General features: G+C 32.2%; 1 protein-coding gene across 1 annotated transcript in view; it reads right to left on the bottom strand.

Moving 5' to 3' along the window:
• Nucleotides 1–18,778, bottom strand: part of LOC102804829 (voltage-dependent calcium channel subunit alpha-2/delta-1) — a 141,861-nt gene that overhangs the window by 57,689 nt on the left and 65,394 nt on the right. The window contains exons 4-7 of the mRNA XM_085497102.1: nt 6,343–6,402; nt 5,478–5,604; nt 5,057–5,188; nt 2,229–2,289 (exon numbers count right to left, since the gene is read on the bottom strand). Coding sequence (XP_085353228.1) covers nt 2,229–2,289; nt 5,057–5,188; nt 5,478–5,604; nt 6,343–6,402 — 380 coding nt within the window. The remainder of the gene's footprint in view (nt 1–2,228; nt 2,290–5,056; nt 5,189–5,477; nt 5,605–6,342; nt 6,403–18,778) is intronic.

The following is an 18,778-nucleotide window of genomic DNA, read 5'->3' as shown; positions in this document are numbered from 1 at the left end:
TTGAGATACCCGTGGAAAAGCTGAAAATTAACTAATTATGCAAATTAGGTGATTAATATGCACAAATATTTATCGAAAACAATCAATCTCTGCATAGTCCTTGAGTATGTAAGTACCAAGTTTCATTGAAATGTAATGCTAACTACTTATATCAAATGCTGAAAATTAATTAATTATGCAAATTAGGTAATTAATATGTACTGATATTACCATAAAAACTATCAGGTCTGTGCAGTGTCGTATGACATCTATGTACCAAGTTTCATTGAAATGTGATGATTAGTACTTGAGATATCAGTGGAAAAACCGAAAATTGACTAATCATTATGCAAATTAGGTAATTAGTATCCACGGATTATTACCAAAAATTAATCAAATCTGCGCATATGTTCAGAGCATCTATGTACCAAGTTTCATCAAAATCCAATGAGTGGTTCTTTAGATATCAGTGGAACAGTCATAGAACAGCTAAAAATTAGCTAATTATCATGCAAATTAGGTAATTAACGAGCATGGATTTTTACCAAAACCTAATCAAATCTGCGCATTGGCCCAGAGCATCTATGCACCAAGTTTCATCAAAAACCGATGTATGGTTCTTGAGATAGCAGTGGAACAGTCGGACACACATACACACACACACACATACACACATACACACATACACACACACATACAGACACACTAACTGCAAAGACTCCCATTTTGTGCTTCGCACATGGGAGTCAAAAACAAAATGACAAGCAACAATGTTCCATTATATCGAATGTGCAAACCATGTAACAACAAAACTCATCCATATATGACCCAAATCTGGTTTTGACTGGTAGAAATGTACGATTTTGATGAATTCATTAACAAGCAGTCTCTCTGCTGAGCAATGCACATTTTAATTAAAGAATCTGAGAGGTCCACTTGTAGAACCCTACATGTATATGTATAATATCAAATCAATCAGACTTGCTTTTTTCAACAATAAGACGAATATATCATTTTTTCACAAAAATATTCACCAAAATTAGAGAATTAAAGATATCATCAAGAATTGAATAAAACTGAAAGAGGTCCACCAAAGGCAACAAGAATCAAAGCAATCAGACTTGTAGTTTTCAAGACAAAGTCAAAAAAGTAAAAACTTGATGCAGACGTTGACGACCGACAATCACTCATAAGATAAGCTCTGCTTGACAAAGTTGACAGCAGACCATTTAGCCATCTTGAATCAAACATCAAACAAACACATGTGCATGTGTGCAACATGATATACCGGTACATGTATTATGTTTATATAAGTTTGAACATGATTACTCAGAGAATGTCAGAATATGTTGAATGTGTTTCCCAATATGTAGGATTTAGTACGATAAACACAAATTTTGAATGAGATGACAGTCAATGAATTTTTTGTTCAAAAATGTCATCACGCCATTGCTTCAAATAACGATAGATATCGATACAATAAACACAATGAATTCAACAGTTCAATTTTCAGGGTTGATTCCATTTTTTATTAATTACAAGTTTGATTTGATTGTGACAGAGGTCTGACAAAAAATATTGTGTAATCTTTGTTGCCACACTTCAGTGAATATAGAATTAACAGACACATAAATCTCTACTCAGCAATGCATAGAGGATATTTTGTCTATACCAGACAACTTCATAGTCCACATAATGCATATCAGATTACAACCACTGGAGGGCAGTATACATTCTAGTCAGCTTTTTACAAAGTATATAGAGGGCGCTCTTCAAGCATGAAATGGGTCTGTTTGCACTCAGACAACTAATAAAATATCTGAGGTTTGCAACAGAAATTTAAGCAATATGACTTTAATGGCAATTTAGTCAAATACCCAATAATTTTTTTTTTCATGCATTACAAGAAACGATTTACTGTTTAGCTCTGTTATTGTTTACAATTTTCACCTATCATGCACAGAGTACTACGTTTACAGTATTTTACCGCAAGTCTGAAACAAGCAGATTTATGATAAAGTTATAACAATCAATAGTTATCTTTCCCCATTAGTTCAGCACATATATACCCAATACAATTCCAGTAAATATATCTTTTAAATTCAATGAAATGTTAAAGTTTAAAACATTAATAAGATAGAGACTAAGACTGACAAGAAGATATACATTTACATGTACTAAATCTACAACAGATAGATACCAGACCAAAACCATTCAAAGTTAAACATTTCATGATGTTAAATACTTACCAAGTACGCCTCCTTACATCGTACTCATCTATCATTAGAGGGCCTAAACTCCAATTGTGGGCTGTATCAGTCAAATAGAGGAATGCAATTGCTAGTACATGTCAAGAAGCTACTTTTATTTTAGTACATATAGTTAGCAGCAGTACATACCACACTTGTTCTATTACACGCATGTGTTCACAGAAGTAACCTTTTTATCACAACTGTGGAATACTGAAAACCTTAATTTTACAATAGCCAAATTTTCATGAATTTCAAAAAGTCTGAGAGAATTGCAAATTTTGTAGCAGGTACAGTGTACCAGTTCACTGAGATCGTTGATAGTGAATCACAGTGATTCTCATGAAATTTTTGTCTTTGCCTTCATCAAATAAACAGTTTTAGCAGTGAGCATTTTACAGTGTACAGTATTTCCACTAAAATAATTGCCTAAAAACACCTGCTTATAACTGAGCAAACACGTTAGTCGGTACTGCAACACAATACAAAGTTCACATCATTGTTATTTTATTAGGAAAGCAAAGATGGTAAATATGGATATAGCCTTTTGTGGGTGCAGAGCAGTGCAATGATGAGTTTTTGCAAGTTTGACAAAATGAATAAAGGCAGATGCTGATGGTGAAGCGTACTTGTGAGATGGGGAAAAAACAATTTACCAGGGTTCAAGTCGGGCATCATACACATCAACAGTTTTGTTAAGATCTTTGCCATGGTTCCAGTCTTTGGCTAGATGAGTAAAGAGAAAGCAAGCAATACCCAGGAGAAAATTAAATAATAAAACACCACATTAAAAAAAAAACAATAAAAAGTAGTTGATGTAGGAGGTGAGCAAATGGTGAAGATAGAAGCATTCATAGAGACAGAGAAAGAGTTGGCATCAGGGGAAAACAGGAAGTGAACAAGTGTTTGGTGGAAATTGAGAAGGTATAGAAGAAAGTGGCATGATGATGAAGTACGAAAATGCATTAAAGCGGGACATTTTTACCACTTAGTTGGAATATTCCAACAACACAAACAATAGAGAGAGAAATATAGGAATACATTAAGACATCAAACTAAACTATTATACCAGAGTAGCATGAATTACTTATTACTTGATAGATTCCGGAGTTAGACATTAATAAGGTGACTTCTGCATATACTTCTACAGAGCATTACCATTACCAAAAGTGACAACTAATATGGGGATTCTTCTCAGATGATACATTTATTGCTATGTTTTACGACAATTTAAAAGAAAATGCATAAATATGCACAATTTGAGCATATTCATACCTTCAAGTATTGAATGATTCACCCAGATTCACCTTCTATCCAAATGCTTTGCAGTAATTCAAATATTGCAAACATTTGCAAATACATATACCAGTATGTATAATAATGGCAGACGAAGATAACCAGCTAAAATAATTGAGAAATGGAAATGGTCATACTGATACCATTACTTTGTAATAACAATAAGATTGTGAAAGCAACAATGTTGCATTCTATATATTAAGCATCCAAAATAAATAAAATGTTTATAGGAAATAAAAAGAATCAGATGAAATTCAATAAAATTGCAAAAATTTAGATCCAGAAAAAATGATTTTTTTTTTTGATTTTCTGGTTTCATCAAAATAAAAGCACAATTATTAGAATAATTTCAAAATAAAAGCACAATTATTAGAATAATTTCAAAATAAAACTATAAGATGCATGGGAGCATCAATTTTGGATAATTTTTTTTGGGGGGGGGGGGCTAATAAGACAAACCTAATAACAGCAACTTTATCACATACATGTATGTATCCCATCAAATAATAGAAACAAATAAACCTATAAATGTATCATCTCAGATTTCAGCCATAAATATTCATCTACATGCTTTAAAACAGGTTAATAATTACTGTAAAATCTGTATTAAAAGCTGCGGCTTCTATTGAAATGGTACAATGCAACAGAGGGGATGCGACTTCTATTAGAGCATCTACACATATGAGAAATTGTGAATTTTTGGGTTCTGAATTGTTCAAAAAGAATGGGTGCGGCATCTATTAGAGATGCGGCTTCTAATACAGATTTTACAGTAGTAAAGACTTGCCTGTAGGTAATTATTATTGACATATGAACTAAAAGATTGTATGCTACTATGGATATTTGATAAAAACTTGAAACGTATCCCATCAACATAGTTGGAGGCACAAAAATATTCAAACATGATTATTATTATTCTGAAAACTTCAATATATATACGATAGTAGCATACAACTTTAACTATATGTTACAAGAGTGATCAGTAACATAACGCAGGAAATGCACAGGGGCTGTGCATATAAATGTGGTATATCTGGTGCAGGAATTCACATTTTTAAAGGGTTGTGCAAAAAATAAAGGCATACAAAGGTACATCGACAGGACAAAATGGCTAAGTCATAGCATAGACATATGGATTCGATATCATGAGAAATGGAAATGTTTTTTATTTAATATGTAAAATAGTGTAATTTGTATGGGTTTATAAAGAAAATATGGGTCAGGAAGAGACAAGGAGTATGAACATGATGATGATGGTGATAGTCAAAATGAATGACATCATTATGAGCAATTTCAAATTAGAACCAGATCAGTGAAAAATAAAATAAAGAAAAAATCAAAAAATGAGAAATTGACACTTGGAATCGTTCATGTGCATAGACAGCCATTCTCTGTTGATTTACCAGTATAAGCTGATATAAGCCTACAATTTATGTGATACACAGACTCCTAACTTCACATTGTTACATTGTTATGATTAAAGTTATGTATGAGCACAAAAAGAGACTATAAAAAAATGCATAGAATTATACCTGGATAAGTTCTCATGTATCCCTCGGCACTGCCAAAATACTGCCATATCAAGCTGGGATCTTCTTTGTAATTACTAATATACACTTCGTCCAATTTACTAGTCCATTTTATTCCATTCAAAATCCTGGGATCTGTAAATGTTAGCAAAGGATCATTGGTGAATAATACAAAAATTTAGAACTTGTATCTAATAATTTCCATTCACTAGCATACATTTGCATACCGACATCTATTGATTTAATAAATATACTGTAAAATATTTCTCTTTTTTTTTTATGATTTAAGAAAAACATTTTGTGAAAGTCATAGTAACTTAAATATCCCAGTGAAATGTTCACTGCTGCAAAAGCCATGTGTTTGTTTGTTCAAAATTCATTTTACCAGTATTCCCAAAACTCCAGTAAAGTTTTAAGCACATACCTCCTGTAAATATGTCTGTTGGTATATGAACTACACTAGCTGTTGTGTTCACTGGCTGACCAAATTTGGTGCTATTAGCCAACGTTAAATCAACATTTTTAGCTGGATGGTACTCCACATCATCCGGCTGAAAAAAAAAACATAAGGAGGGTTTACAAAAATATCCAAGCAGGTATGGATATGCAGCGGGAGAAGGGGGGGTCACACTGATTTCATTGTAAATGGAACATACTTTCATACAATGAAATAATTTAGTTATGCATTTTGAGTTTGTTTATTAAAGTAGAGGGAATTAAGTTAGTCAACTTACAGATTCCATTTTTGTTTACATTTCTGGTCATGTTTGAATTACATGTAAACAATGTAGCAGACATACATGTATGTTGTATACATGGGATCTACCCCCCGTATCTAACGCAACATGGCATGGCACGTTGTCCAACCTTTAACTGTACTACATGTATGACAAGCCAGAAGATTTAACATTGACACTGTCTGGGTGTTCTTTATGGCAGCACATACACCTACTTTAATAATTGAATAACTGGAAAGTTATTTGAAAATTTATCGTTTATTTAGGTATTTCTTAAATTCTGAATTAAGAGAGAAAAACATGCATATTCTAAAATGCTAACAGGAATGTAATGGCAAATGGTCTTCGTTGATGTTTTAAAGCTGGATTTGATCACATTTTAATTGAAAAGGGTATGTTTTTTTAAATATTTCAAATTTGGCACTGTAATTGATTTTTTGATTGGCAACAGTCACGATACAAGTACCGGTACAACAAAAACCATAAAAACATGTAATTCATTTTCAGAAGTAATGTATTTATCTACCGATACCTCGAAAAAAGATTACTTACTGTGATATCTGGGTCATATTTGTATACTAAACATTCTTCTTCAAGGTGTCTAACTAGATGCTGAAAAAATAGGAAAAAAGATGATGTTATTTACTATTACTGTATGAGCGCCCTCTTGAGCTGTCAACTGCAAATACTTTAGTTAGAAAGCCCTCTAGTGGTAACATTAATAGAATTAATATTGCACTTCCAATTGACAGCGCCCTCTAGTTACACTATAGGGAATTTTCCTGGATAAACATGCAGGAGAGCATATCATTATTTCTAACATAGCTATCTCATTTTTAAATCAGCTCCCTAACCCTAACAATTCCATCTACAAAATATCTTGAAATGTAAAACTATATAGTAAAGCAAAAACATTTCCCCAACATTATTTATACCATACATAATGTTGTCTTGGATTGCATGAGTAGACTTATGATAACTTCATAAAAAAGAAGATTCAGTGGTAATTTTCGTTACTCTGTTGACAAACAGGTCACACAGACATAATTCATAAACCAAACAAGTAATGAGGACACATAAATTGATTAAATTCATCAATCCAGGGCATCAAGAGCGACCTGGTGAACATTTCATTGCTAATATGAAATTCAAATGAGATGTAAATGATATCAAAGCACGAAGGTCAAGTTAGATGAACATGAATTGACTCATTTATGGAAGTACATGTAATAAAGAATATTTTGTATTACATTGCATTAAATGCTACTCAAAACATACATTTCATGGGACAAATTTTCGCTAATAAGTGAAAATCACAAGATTTTTGGAGCAATGAGGTTCATACGACAATCAATGTCAGTGACTTATTGTTTTCACAGCATGTCAAATCATGAATATTCTTAGCAAGTACAATTAACATATCACTAATTATGATACTTATTTGTAAATAACTTTGTTTGTACTTTGAATATTTAAAAATACTATTTATCACCAAGAACTAAAAATTTGAAAATCTGTCGTAAGGACATGAAAATCCTCTTATTAATAATGTTATTTATATGTCCATACTCACATTGGCAAGTTGAGTTCAACTCAAAATAGAGGAAATTCAGAATACCCTAAGGGTTAACATGATTTTTCTCTTTCACACACATATACATATTAGCTTCATTAAAACATATACTAGCTACTATGTAAAGTGTCTTAGAAATGCCTGGGAGACATGCTTAATAACAGAATATTCCCATCAATAGCAGAAAACTTCAACACAATAACAGGATACCAGTAGAAAACACAGTATAAAAATACATGTGTGCATGTATAGACTGTCTGTTAAATGAATAGTTTTTGTTTTACTACAAATAAATAAAATAGGAATTTTTGAAATATGTGACATAAACATGCTTAAACCAATTACAAAATTAGTTATTTAATATGCAAAAATGAGAAGCTGTTACCAGACATTGAACTACACAAACAGCAGCCGTGTACAAAGTTCAAATAAATATTATAAATATATACAAAGAGCATGATTAAACCAATTAATTATGCAAATAAAATGTACAGGTCATAAACTAGTACATGTGTACCCAGTTTTATTTTATTTGACAAACTGTTGGAATGTAAACAATGCTAAACTTAATAAATTAGTATGCAAATTAGCTAATTAATATGTACAGATTAATTCTAATTATGATTAGACATACTACTAAGCATATAGTATTGCAGCACATTCACTAGCTCTACTAGTAGAGTGACTGTGATTGCAGGTACATGTACATGTACCACGTTTCAGGCCTACTGAGCAAACTATATGTCATGGATTAAACAAGCTGAAAACAGTTAATTAGTATGTTAATTCTGATGCATTTATCGATGCAAACAGTATGTACGTACTTAGTTTCAACAAAAAATAAAGAAAACATTTAATCAGTATGTGAATTAGCTAATTAAACTGGACAGTTTTGAAAGTTTCAAACCATTGGAGTAAACAAATGTTACGATATGGAATAAACAGCCAATTACAGTTAATTAGTATGCAAATAAGCTAATTAACGTGTACATATTGTTTAGAATCTGATCTACACAAAATGCAATCACATACCAAGCGTCAATGCATTTGTTCAAATCAATGTAAAAATACATATTTTCAATGAACATGCTAAAACTAATTATTATCCAGATTTGCTAATTAACATGCAATATCAGTTGTACCAGACACGCATTCCATAGACAGATGGACGAATGGCTGGCCAGACAACCATAAACACGTACATTGGCATGACATTATTTCCTGTTTGTGCTTTGCAAACATGGGAATCGAAAAGGCAGTTGTAACTAATTTATAGAAGAAAAAAAAATTATTCCTGACTGAAAACCAGTCTGTTAGTATAAAAACAAGTATAGAGACTGTCAGTATTAAAGATAGAAGTCAGAATAAATTACATGTATATTGTTCATGTACAAGAGAGAGAATTACTTGTTAAAATAAAGTGATACTGGTGCAAGACAACTAATACATGTAGTGAGAAGACACCAAATCAATAACTAAGTAATCTAATATTGTATGTGTGAAACTAGTCTCAGTATGTAGACTGGACAACATGACATGTGTAGAAGAATAAGTTTAGGGTAATAAATGTACAAATTAGTCACTCACTTTGAACATATGAGACAATCTCACTCTAATTACATTGTACAATGTATGGAGGCTATATATCATGCAGCTGATCTCAGCAATTCAAACAGACGTATTGTGTGTTATCTACATGTATACATACTCTATGTTATACTATACACTGTTGCACTGTTACATTATACGTTTATATTATTGCCAACTAAAATGGGAATGTCTGGTAACAAATGATGCTCACAGATCAGCACTAGCTCGATTTACTGTGACAATGTTGCCCACAAGTTGTTTTATTATTAGGCAGTTTATGTTCAGGTGTGAATGACCGGTTCTTGCCAGACAGTCACAGCACATGTGCATGAGAACAAACTGAAAACAAGTGCGACAACTCATATACATAAAAGATATCTAGGAATGAATATAAATTTACTGCATCTTTTTAGAAAACGTTCCTAATTTGATTTAATAGGAAATTTATTGCAATCATAGAGAAAGTGTGACATTTCTATTGGTTTGACTTGTACAAATGTAAATTATTTTAAATTCAAAATTGAAAACAGTTTGAAACCGTACGCAACTGTATTCATTACTACATGTTATTAGGATTATTTCCAATGTTTAAAAGTTGTCTATAGAAACATGGATGACATTTATCTGTTTTGTCCCATATACATGTATATGTTAATATGGGCACCTGTGTTGTAATTCTACAGTTTTGTTTATGTACTGATCATATTTGTTGTGTATATTTGTGACTGTATTCTGTATTGTTTGTAGAGCTAGTTAATAGAGTGACATCATGGACTAGTATTATGCATGATACAAAGTAAAAAAAAAAAAAAAACTATTACATAGTGCAAATTTCATAAGTAATGGTTGAGAATAACTTTGGTATCATTTAGATGAATATTTACCTGGATATTAAGACAAAATTAAGTATGCAATTGGGATTATTGATTAAAATTGAAACTCAAAAATTTATAGTGCATACCTCTTAAGAAAAAATTAAATATTTCTCGTAAGTTAATTTCTCTTTATCGCTCGTCAAATAGCTATGTAATTTAGTGTGACCTTGTGTTTTTTTCTTTTTTTTTTTTGAGTTTTGTAATTTTTTATATAGTAGAAATAAACAAAATTGTTAAAAAAAAGTAAATGGATCACATGACCAACTCTAGACAGAGAAATCATACAGAGCTTCGCTTGCAGTGAATGCACATTTGCAATTACAGCCATAAACTGATATCAATAAATGGCAGAAATATCACCCTTTAATACGTTTCAAAATAAACTTTTAGTCGATATTATTACAAGCTAGTGACATTGCATTTAGTGCAATTGTTGTCATTCTGGAATTCTTGTATCACTGCAATAAACCCAGTACTGCTGTTCGTTTTTCTCCACATACTGTTTGAACACACATAAAACGAAGACGTTTAACAGCTGCTAGTGATATTTAATCAAATTTCTCACTATACATATCACATGCATTATTAGCTGGCATTATCAGACACTGCACGATTACCTTTTTTAACTACAACACTACTGTTACAGTAACAATATTCTAAAATCCTCTGTAGAGGTAAACTATCAAATAATTCAGCAGCGAAAATTCTTCAATATTTGTTTTGATATAGTGGTACACATTCATAAATAGTGTGCTATTTTTAGAATCATAACTACTTGCCAGTTTTGTGCACATAACTGCACTCGTTTGACTTATCACCCATGCTCGACAAAGCACCGATTCTCGCTTTTTGGATTCAATCATTACATGTATAAAATGTTATTTCTGTGACCTGCATGAAAGTATACATGTCATTTTTATTGTGAGCGAATCCACCATGTTTGTTGACCTCTCATTGTTAACTTTGACCTGATTAGACATGAACAGTCATGTGATACTGCTAGTACAAATGTGGTTCCTGACATTATCCAAATATTGACGAACACAAAGAACGCAATGCGGAAACAATTTCATAATCATGGGTGCAGTACATTAAATTGGCATTGATTTTCAATACAAAACTGCGTAATGTTGTTTTAAAGAAGCAATAAGCCATTTTTAAAAGATAATAATGATTGATTTTTAGAAGATTTTGCAATGGCAACAGACCAGACATATTTTACCCACTCACGCAATAATATTTTCTTAGCATAAATTCATTCGTGATTTTCTAGCACCATATATCACCCAATTTTTGCAATCATTCATTTTTACTCAACTCGATAAGACTTCACTCACCATAAATTTGTATTTTAAAAACAACTTTAATATTTAAAACCAATTATTAAAATCTGGTAAATATTTTAGAGTTATATGGTTGTTAGTCATGCCACATGATGTATGTATATATATAGAGAAAGTACTTTTATATTGGAACTCATCTTTTACCTGAGAATAGGTCATGTCCTAACAACTCTAGAGAGTCACAATACACTGGGGTAGGAAATTACAGCACATTATTTTCAGTGATCTCCACAGCTAAGACATGGTAAATTGACAAGGAGTCAATGATACATACGTGACTGATAATTCCCATTGTGCTTTACATTAGATAGTCCTGCCGAGAAGATTTACTCAAATTACGCAACAAATTGACATAACTGTACATGTAGTAATTTCACAGTTGCTTCTCAGTGAAAATTGTTGTAGTGCTGTTCAACTGATTGTTAATTTGACAAGCGCTAAGTGTTGTTTACGTTGATTACCCAGATTTCCTAATTACATACAACACCAAACACTTCTAAATCAGCTAATTGCCTTGAGTTTACTGTCAATCCACAGTAATATTGACAACAGAAATAACAGAAATTAGTGAAATTTAAACAAGAGATCTTAATGGCAAGTAACACTGGAATATAAAACAATTACATGTACATCTTGAAATTTGCCTGATTTAATTCTCGCTTTTATTAGAGCGTATACAAATTGACTATAGTTTATACTGGTTGTACTTGACCATGACATGTTAAGTTAATCTCATTTCATGCTGAATAGCTTGCACCTGCTACTCATCCCGCAGTGTCAGTGGTTATTCACTGGCAGCTACAGGAGACGATAAGGTAGTGTTCATATGCAAAATGCAATTGATACAGATGTAGGGAAGGTGAAATAAACCTATCACCTATATCACTCTGAGCAACTCTATGGATCATGTCAAAAGAATTAAATGAAGATAGCCAATCTTGAAATACCAGCTGAAGATTACAGTAGATTTAGCAAACCAATTCATCAGAATTAATGCAATATCCAAGCAGAATCTACAGAATGATACTGAGGAGCATTTGATACTGATTTGTATACAAGTATTTTCAAAGTTTTTCAATATCTGAATTTGAATGGGTCTATAGATTCATACTTGGTGATAAGTTACATGTAATCATATGGAATTATACCACTGAATTGGCAGACATGTACCTGTGTATCAAATAGAACCAGGTAAAAACAGTGTTACCAATACCATAATAAATAATGAACATAAATTTGTTTGTAGCAAATCAAAATTCCAAGAACAAGAACAAGAACAATTTATTTAAAGGGCGACAGTCGTCATGCCGCGTCCTGTTCGATATGGGACTCATAGCGACGTATACAACGCGTGTAAAATACATAGTTTATTTACATGAAATTCAAATTCAAAGTTGTAATCAGGAAATAGCCTTTATAAAAGGACATCACACTATGACATTACAAGTTTACATTTTTGCCAACCAGCATGTTAAAGTATTACTGTAACAACAAATTTCATCAACACAGGCTTGCGATATTTAATAACAATTGACAGCAGTGAACAACGCCTTATTTTATCTTTGAGTGCGATCGACCGGTCCTTGCCAACCAGCTACGGCACATGCAGAGAACGTAAACAAGTGTGACTGCCTATAGGAAGTCATATGATTAACACTGGCTCTCTCAAATCATAAACATGAAGGGAGATGAACAGATTAATTATTAGTCATCATGCACACTTTTCTTAAATTGGTTATGATACATGTATGTAACCGTAGTAATTTTTTTTTTAATATTAAGTATTATAAAACCATATTCCATGTAAAAGACAAGATACTGTACATCAAACCCAATAACACACATCTGACAGAATTACCGGTATGTCAATTTGAACACACAAATTGCCAAAATTACAGACAACTACAGCCATCCCAGTATATCAATTTAACATACTGTGAAATACTTTATTTTAGCTGGAATTAATTTTCGCTAAAAAGACTTAAAAAGAATTTCACTGATTTTTGACGAGTTGAATGTAAAACATATTAAAAAAGGTATATTTGCTGGATTTTATTTTCACTGAATCATCCCTTCAGCAAAAATAGTGAAAATAAATTTTCTCCCCACACAATAATCAAAATCGTTTTATGAAAAAAGGAAAGTCTAGTTTTCCTTAACAAATAAAGTTATAGCACGTACAATGACCATTCAGTTTTCATGAGCTCATTCCATATGTCCCCAATGATTCAAATCTTAATCGCATTTTGTAATTGATTACTGAGATTCTGGAATAATCTACCTTCCTTTTTTATGCTTACATTATTAGCTCCACTTACTGAAGTGTGCATTGACTATTTACCATATTGTATTTCACATTCTAATCCAGCTCATTAGTGTGAGGTGGTGTTTTGTGTTCTTAATCATAATTACATGATTGACAGTGTTAACATGGAAATGAAACTGCACTCTTTTGTCAGCCGTGTGGCTCATAGATATCAATCTGTTGAAGAACGTCTTGTGACTGTTAGTATAAGGCAGTCGTCAACTGAAAATTGTTCAGATTAAGGAAAATGATGTGAGTGTTTGGCTTAAAAGTCATGAAAGCCTAAGGAGCCAATAAATACACCATGAATAACTGACTTCAATTTATGACTAACCAATAAATTATTCACTCAATACTTGCATGCTCTGCTTGACCTGAAATGACTGCTTCCTCAGGTGGCCAGGAAGCAATTATAAAAATTTGATACAATGTTAACGTAATGAAAATTGCAGTTGTGTTTAAATAGGCATCCTATATCACACAAGGCTCTAATGCTTATCATTAGTACTTCATTAGCAAAAAGGAAGTGTTTACGCTCTTGTTGCCATGAAAACTGCATCTTTCTTATCATTAGATCTAATATTGTTCAAAATTGAACTGAATTTAACATTGCAGACAGAGATTAGGTAAATTGGTATGTATTGGCATACAAATAAATGTGAAAGGGACATCGAACAAAGTAACAGAAATTCTGATACTATTAGATAACTTTATGTACACGATTGAAGCATACACGCACTATAAGTACGCCTCACCCTGTTCAACCTTAACCCCGATTTCTATTCCAGAGCTGTACCCAAAAGAATTCCTATTAGATGTCCGATATTGAATGTAGTAAAAGACTTATATTACAGAGTAATAACAAAATTAAAGATTTCAACACATTGCCTTCTGAAGTTCAATTTATTGAAATTATGAAGAAGTGCTCTATCGATGTTGCACAATTTATCCAGTCAGGTATGAAAATCAGAGATGAATTATACATGTAACAGCTCCACCAAACTAAGTAGTATTAGTGCCTTATAGTAGCTTTTATTCGTCCTTTAAGTAATACATTTTGGTTTATACGTTTCTAGTTTAATCTTGTTCTTGTTTTGTATTTTGCTTTTATTTGTTAATTATACAACCATAAAAACAACTTCTGTAGTATGTTTTTCGTGTTGAATAAAATTATTATTATTATTATATTTGATTCTATTAAAATGAATGTCAAATATTTACCATACAGCTAGAACTTGTGACAATCATCGGATAGACTTTTTCAGTCTCATAAGCACAACAGCTCATACTTAATTGAGGTTAATTGAGTGTGAAAATATTCAGAAATTAATACCCCACAGGACATTCAGACTTTACTTTTTTATATTGCCATAATCCGACTTTAATATTTTTACGACCTAGGATTAGTTGCCATGGATACAGGTTGTTATTCACTTTTCAAGAGACTATTACTATAATACTTTATAATTTGGTACACCTCAAGAAAACAAGACATGTACATTGTAATATTTTCAACATCCTTGGACTGTAGTTGACAAGATTTATCATATACTAGAGATAGCAATTAGTAAACGCCTAGGGATACAATTAACATTAATTATATTTGCAGAGAAAAAATACATCAAAATGCACTTTCTAAGGATATCATCATAATTGATGAATTTGGTTACCATGGTGACATATGACATCTTTTAGCAAGGTCAATTACAGGACACCACCATGGCAAACTTCACAATTATGGAAGAATTGAAAGAAATGAGACATGTTGTGATGAAGAGAGTGATGTACTACTAAACTCTGGAGAGGATACTAACAAAAATACTTGACAAATTGATTCAGTTTATCAGCTTAATTTGTACCAATCAGATGAAATCAGATTCCAATTACTACTCTGATGGTTTCTACAGCTGCAAGATAGGTGCTGATATGAACATTAGTAACAGTATACATGAGTGGAGTACCACTTCCTGTCTCTAGCGAGACTGAAATTATTTTCCTTATAAAAACCTTTACCATATACAGCAATTTAAAACAGCTGCTTTATTCACACGTCCAGATATAATGATAAGAATAGTTATTAAATAATATGACTGAGAAGAAAAAAACACCCACAAATTGCAAGAAGTCAAAATTCACTAAACACCTGCATTTGGTGCCTGACAATTATCTAATCTTTTTACTATATATGCCTGGCACTCTACTACTGGATGGCAGCGACACTATAATCCACACAATAGGTGATTTTCCATTCACTGTGAGATATAGCATGAAAGACGTGGACTGAAAAATTGAGCGATTTTGAATTTGAATTTCTTTTTATAGGGCAATGTCGAAATATAGATCTTTTAAGACGGGAATATTGCTTTGAGATATTTTTACTCCATCAAAACTGACCATCATCAATGTTATAGCATACATATATTATCAAGTGTAGAAATACCCCAAATATTGCGCTTGTTGAATCTCACGCAATGTTTTGATGTCCTTACTATGATATAACATTTGTCTGTCTTGTTATTACGTTCGATTTCATGCATAACGAGGAATATCGCAGTGAAACAAGTCAATCATTCAATCTAATATATGGGATATCAATACCTAAGCTACTATTTAAAACAGGTTTGATTTTCAGTGGGCGACTCTTAAGTTATAGATCCATTCTACTTCCTCACCAGTGACAAAGCCTCAACTAAATCTCAACAAGAAAGGTAAAAAATTCCTACACAACATCTGCAGTGGGCATGAATAATCTCAATTTGATTTCTTCCAATCCTTTATTAAAATTGAAAGAAAAATTGATAATGCTTTGCTTATCCAGAAGAATTGTTCAGTCTGATTCAGGCGTAGGACGTACATTCCAATAACATTATCTTTAACCAACGTCGCAAGCAGTAAAACCATTTATAGGTTACATCCACCTATCCATCCATCCATCCATCCATCCATCCATTTGGAAAATAGTGACAGGAGGATTATAGCTAATGTATCAACCACTCTACTTTGTCATGAACAAATAATTTAATTTTTTTATGAGTTTGCCCTTTTGACAACTTGTCATTTGTGGTGGCAAGAACATCATAGGATAATGACATTGATACGAGTTATGACTCAGGCCTCTGTTCAACCTTAGAGAGAAGTCAAGTAGTATGGCCTATTAACTTCCTGCAAGAAACAGAGCTATACATGAATGTTTTATGTACATAGCATGTCTCATTACAAAAAATATTTCTATTTTGGATCAAATATTAGTATAATTATTTAAAGGTGGTCGTCGCGCAGCGTGTGTTCAAATTTCATGTAAATAAACAATGCATTTTACACACGTTGTATACGTCGCTATGAGTCCCATATCAAACTGGACGCGGCGCGACGACTGCCGTCCTTTAAAGAACATTACTTGCCAGCAAGCATTTATTTTTTCAAATATCCTTTCATCACATTTGGTAGCGTTATTCTGGGTCTACCAGCAGGAAATTTACCAGATCGTGTATTATACACTTTTGTGTACAAAGTATAATTTATGAATGCTCTGTAATTAGATTACCAGTATCTACCAGCATAACTGTATTGACCAGCAGAATTACAATACGATAAGCAAATAAAAGATTTTATGAATTACATTGTCAACATTTTCCACACTATTTATCATCATTATATATTATGTACAAGTGTACAAAGTTACATGTTCTGAATTTGTGGCTAACTGCATTATGAACTGATCAGAACTAGACAAAACATAGCATAACTAATAGAACCTTGCCCAGAGAATCTAGATCAGGTAAATTGTACATGTACACACAAAAATAGCTTACTTTTTGTGGTTTTAGCAACATTGCTTATTATTCATGATTATAGATTTTTGTGGAACAAAAATTATTTTATTTTATTTGTGAGTTAATGTTTCAGCACACTTCGAAAAGAAAAAATACAAGTCATCTTTTCGGTAGGATAAGTACAGTCAAATTGTTTGAGCGAGAAATATGATTTACACTACTTAGAGAAAATAACAACACGGCAATATATGATTACAACAGAGAGAACAACAATAATAACAAGGACAGACATTTTTCCCTCATATAACTTTCCATTCATATACTGATAAGTAATTTAATAAAACAGGCATGATTATTTTGTACAGTGTTATTAGAGACATTAAGATGCGCATACGAGAACGGAACGAGAAGGGATATGTCATCGCTTTGTGCATGACCTCTGCGCGAACCAATGACGGCAGTCGTTTTGAACGTGATCAAGGAGACTGACTTGTAGTTGATTTCTGAGAGCTTTTCTCGCTGTTAATTTTGATTAATTTTCACTTACATTGATAAAATGTTTTATATTAGAGTGATTTTGTATATTTATGATAAAAAAGAAATATTGGATGCAGTTTAGCTGATATTTATACCCACTGAAAATGCATGACATTGATCTGACCTCCGCAGAGAGTGGATGGAAATAGCGAGAGCTCTGTCAAATGTCTGTGAACTAACTACTAATTCTGATTCCGGACGTGAAATGACATAACAAATTTTATTGGATAGATGGTTGCCAAATGATAGACGGATTGACATGGTTCTGGTTTCAGTTCTCGTTGTGGACGCTTGTACTTAAACGTTTTCTGACACCCGGGAACGTAACGCAAATGAAATTAGAACGTCAGTTACATTCTCGTTACATACACAAATCTTAAACTCTCTAATAAATTAGTATTTTTGTTATTGTGATGAATAAAACTGCATTAAAAAAAATTGATTTTTGTCAAAAACATAAAATTTACATGGTCATTGCATGTTGCTGAAAATAAATATGTAGTCAGATCAAACCTAGTATATTTAATACTCATAACATATGCATATCCTAATAGTGGAAGTGAGCTGGTACTTAGAGAATAAATGGGAATGATGTAATGTCTATTATTATGTTTTAACAAATTACTAAATGGACATCTACTGGTACCAGTAAATATATTCAACAATAGGGTATGAAAAACGGTTCAATTAATATGTGAATGCAAAAAATACAGAAACGCAAATAGAAACAGGTGGTACATAAAGAATGAAGGAATAAAAAAAATGAAAGATCAATCATCACAGGTCATAGTTACATGCACATGTATTCCTAGGGGAGAAATGAATCATATGAAGATATGGTCATATGTCCCAGGGATAGAATAAATTGAGCTTAAACTCTTCCATCCGTTTTTGTCACCTTTACGTGAACAAAAATCCATAGATGGTTTTTTTTTGTTTTTTTTTGGAGCACCACATTATTTCATATTTTTTAATCCATCATTGAGAGATAC

This window comes from Saccoglossus kowalevskii, chromosome 3, assembly GCF_978046115.1.
Source record: "Saccoglossus kowalevskii chromosome 3, keSacKowa6.1, whole genome shotgun sequence".
Classification (NCBI taxonomy): Eukaryota; Metazoa; Hemichordata; class Enteropneusta; family Harrimaniidae; genus Saccoglossus; species Saccoglossus kowalevskii.
Note: the sequence above shows the minus strand (reverse complement) of the source record. Positions and strands in the feature narration are given on the sequence as shown.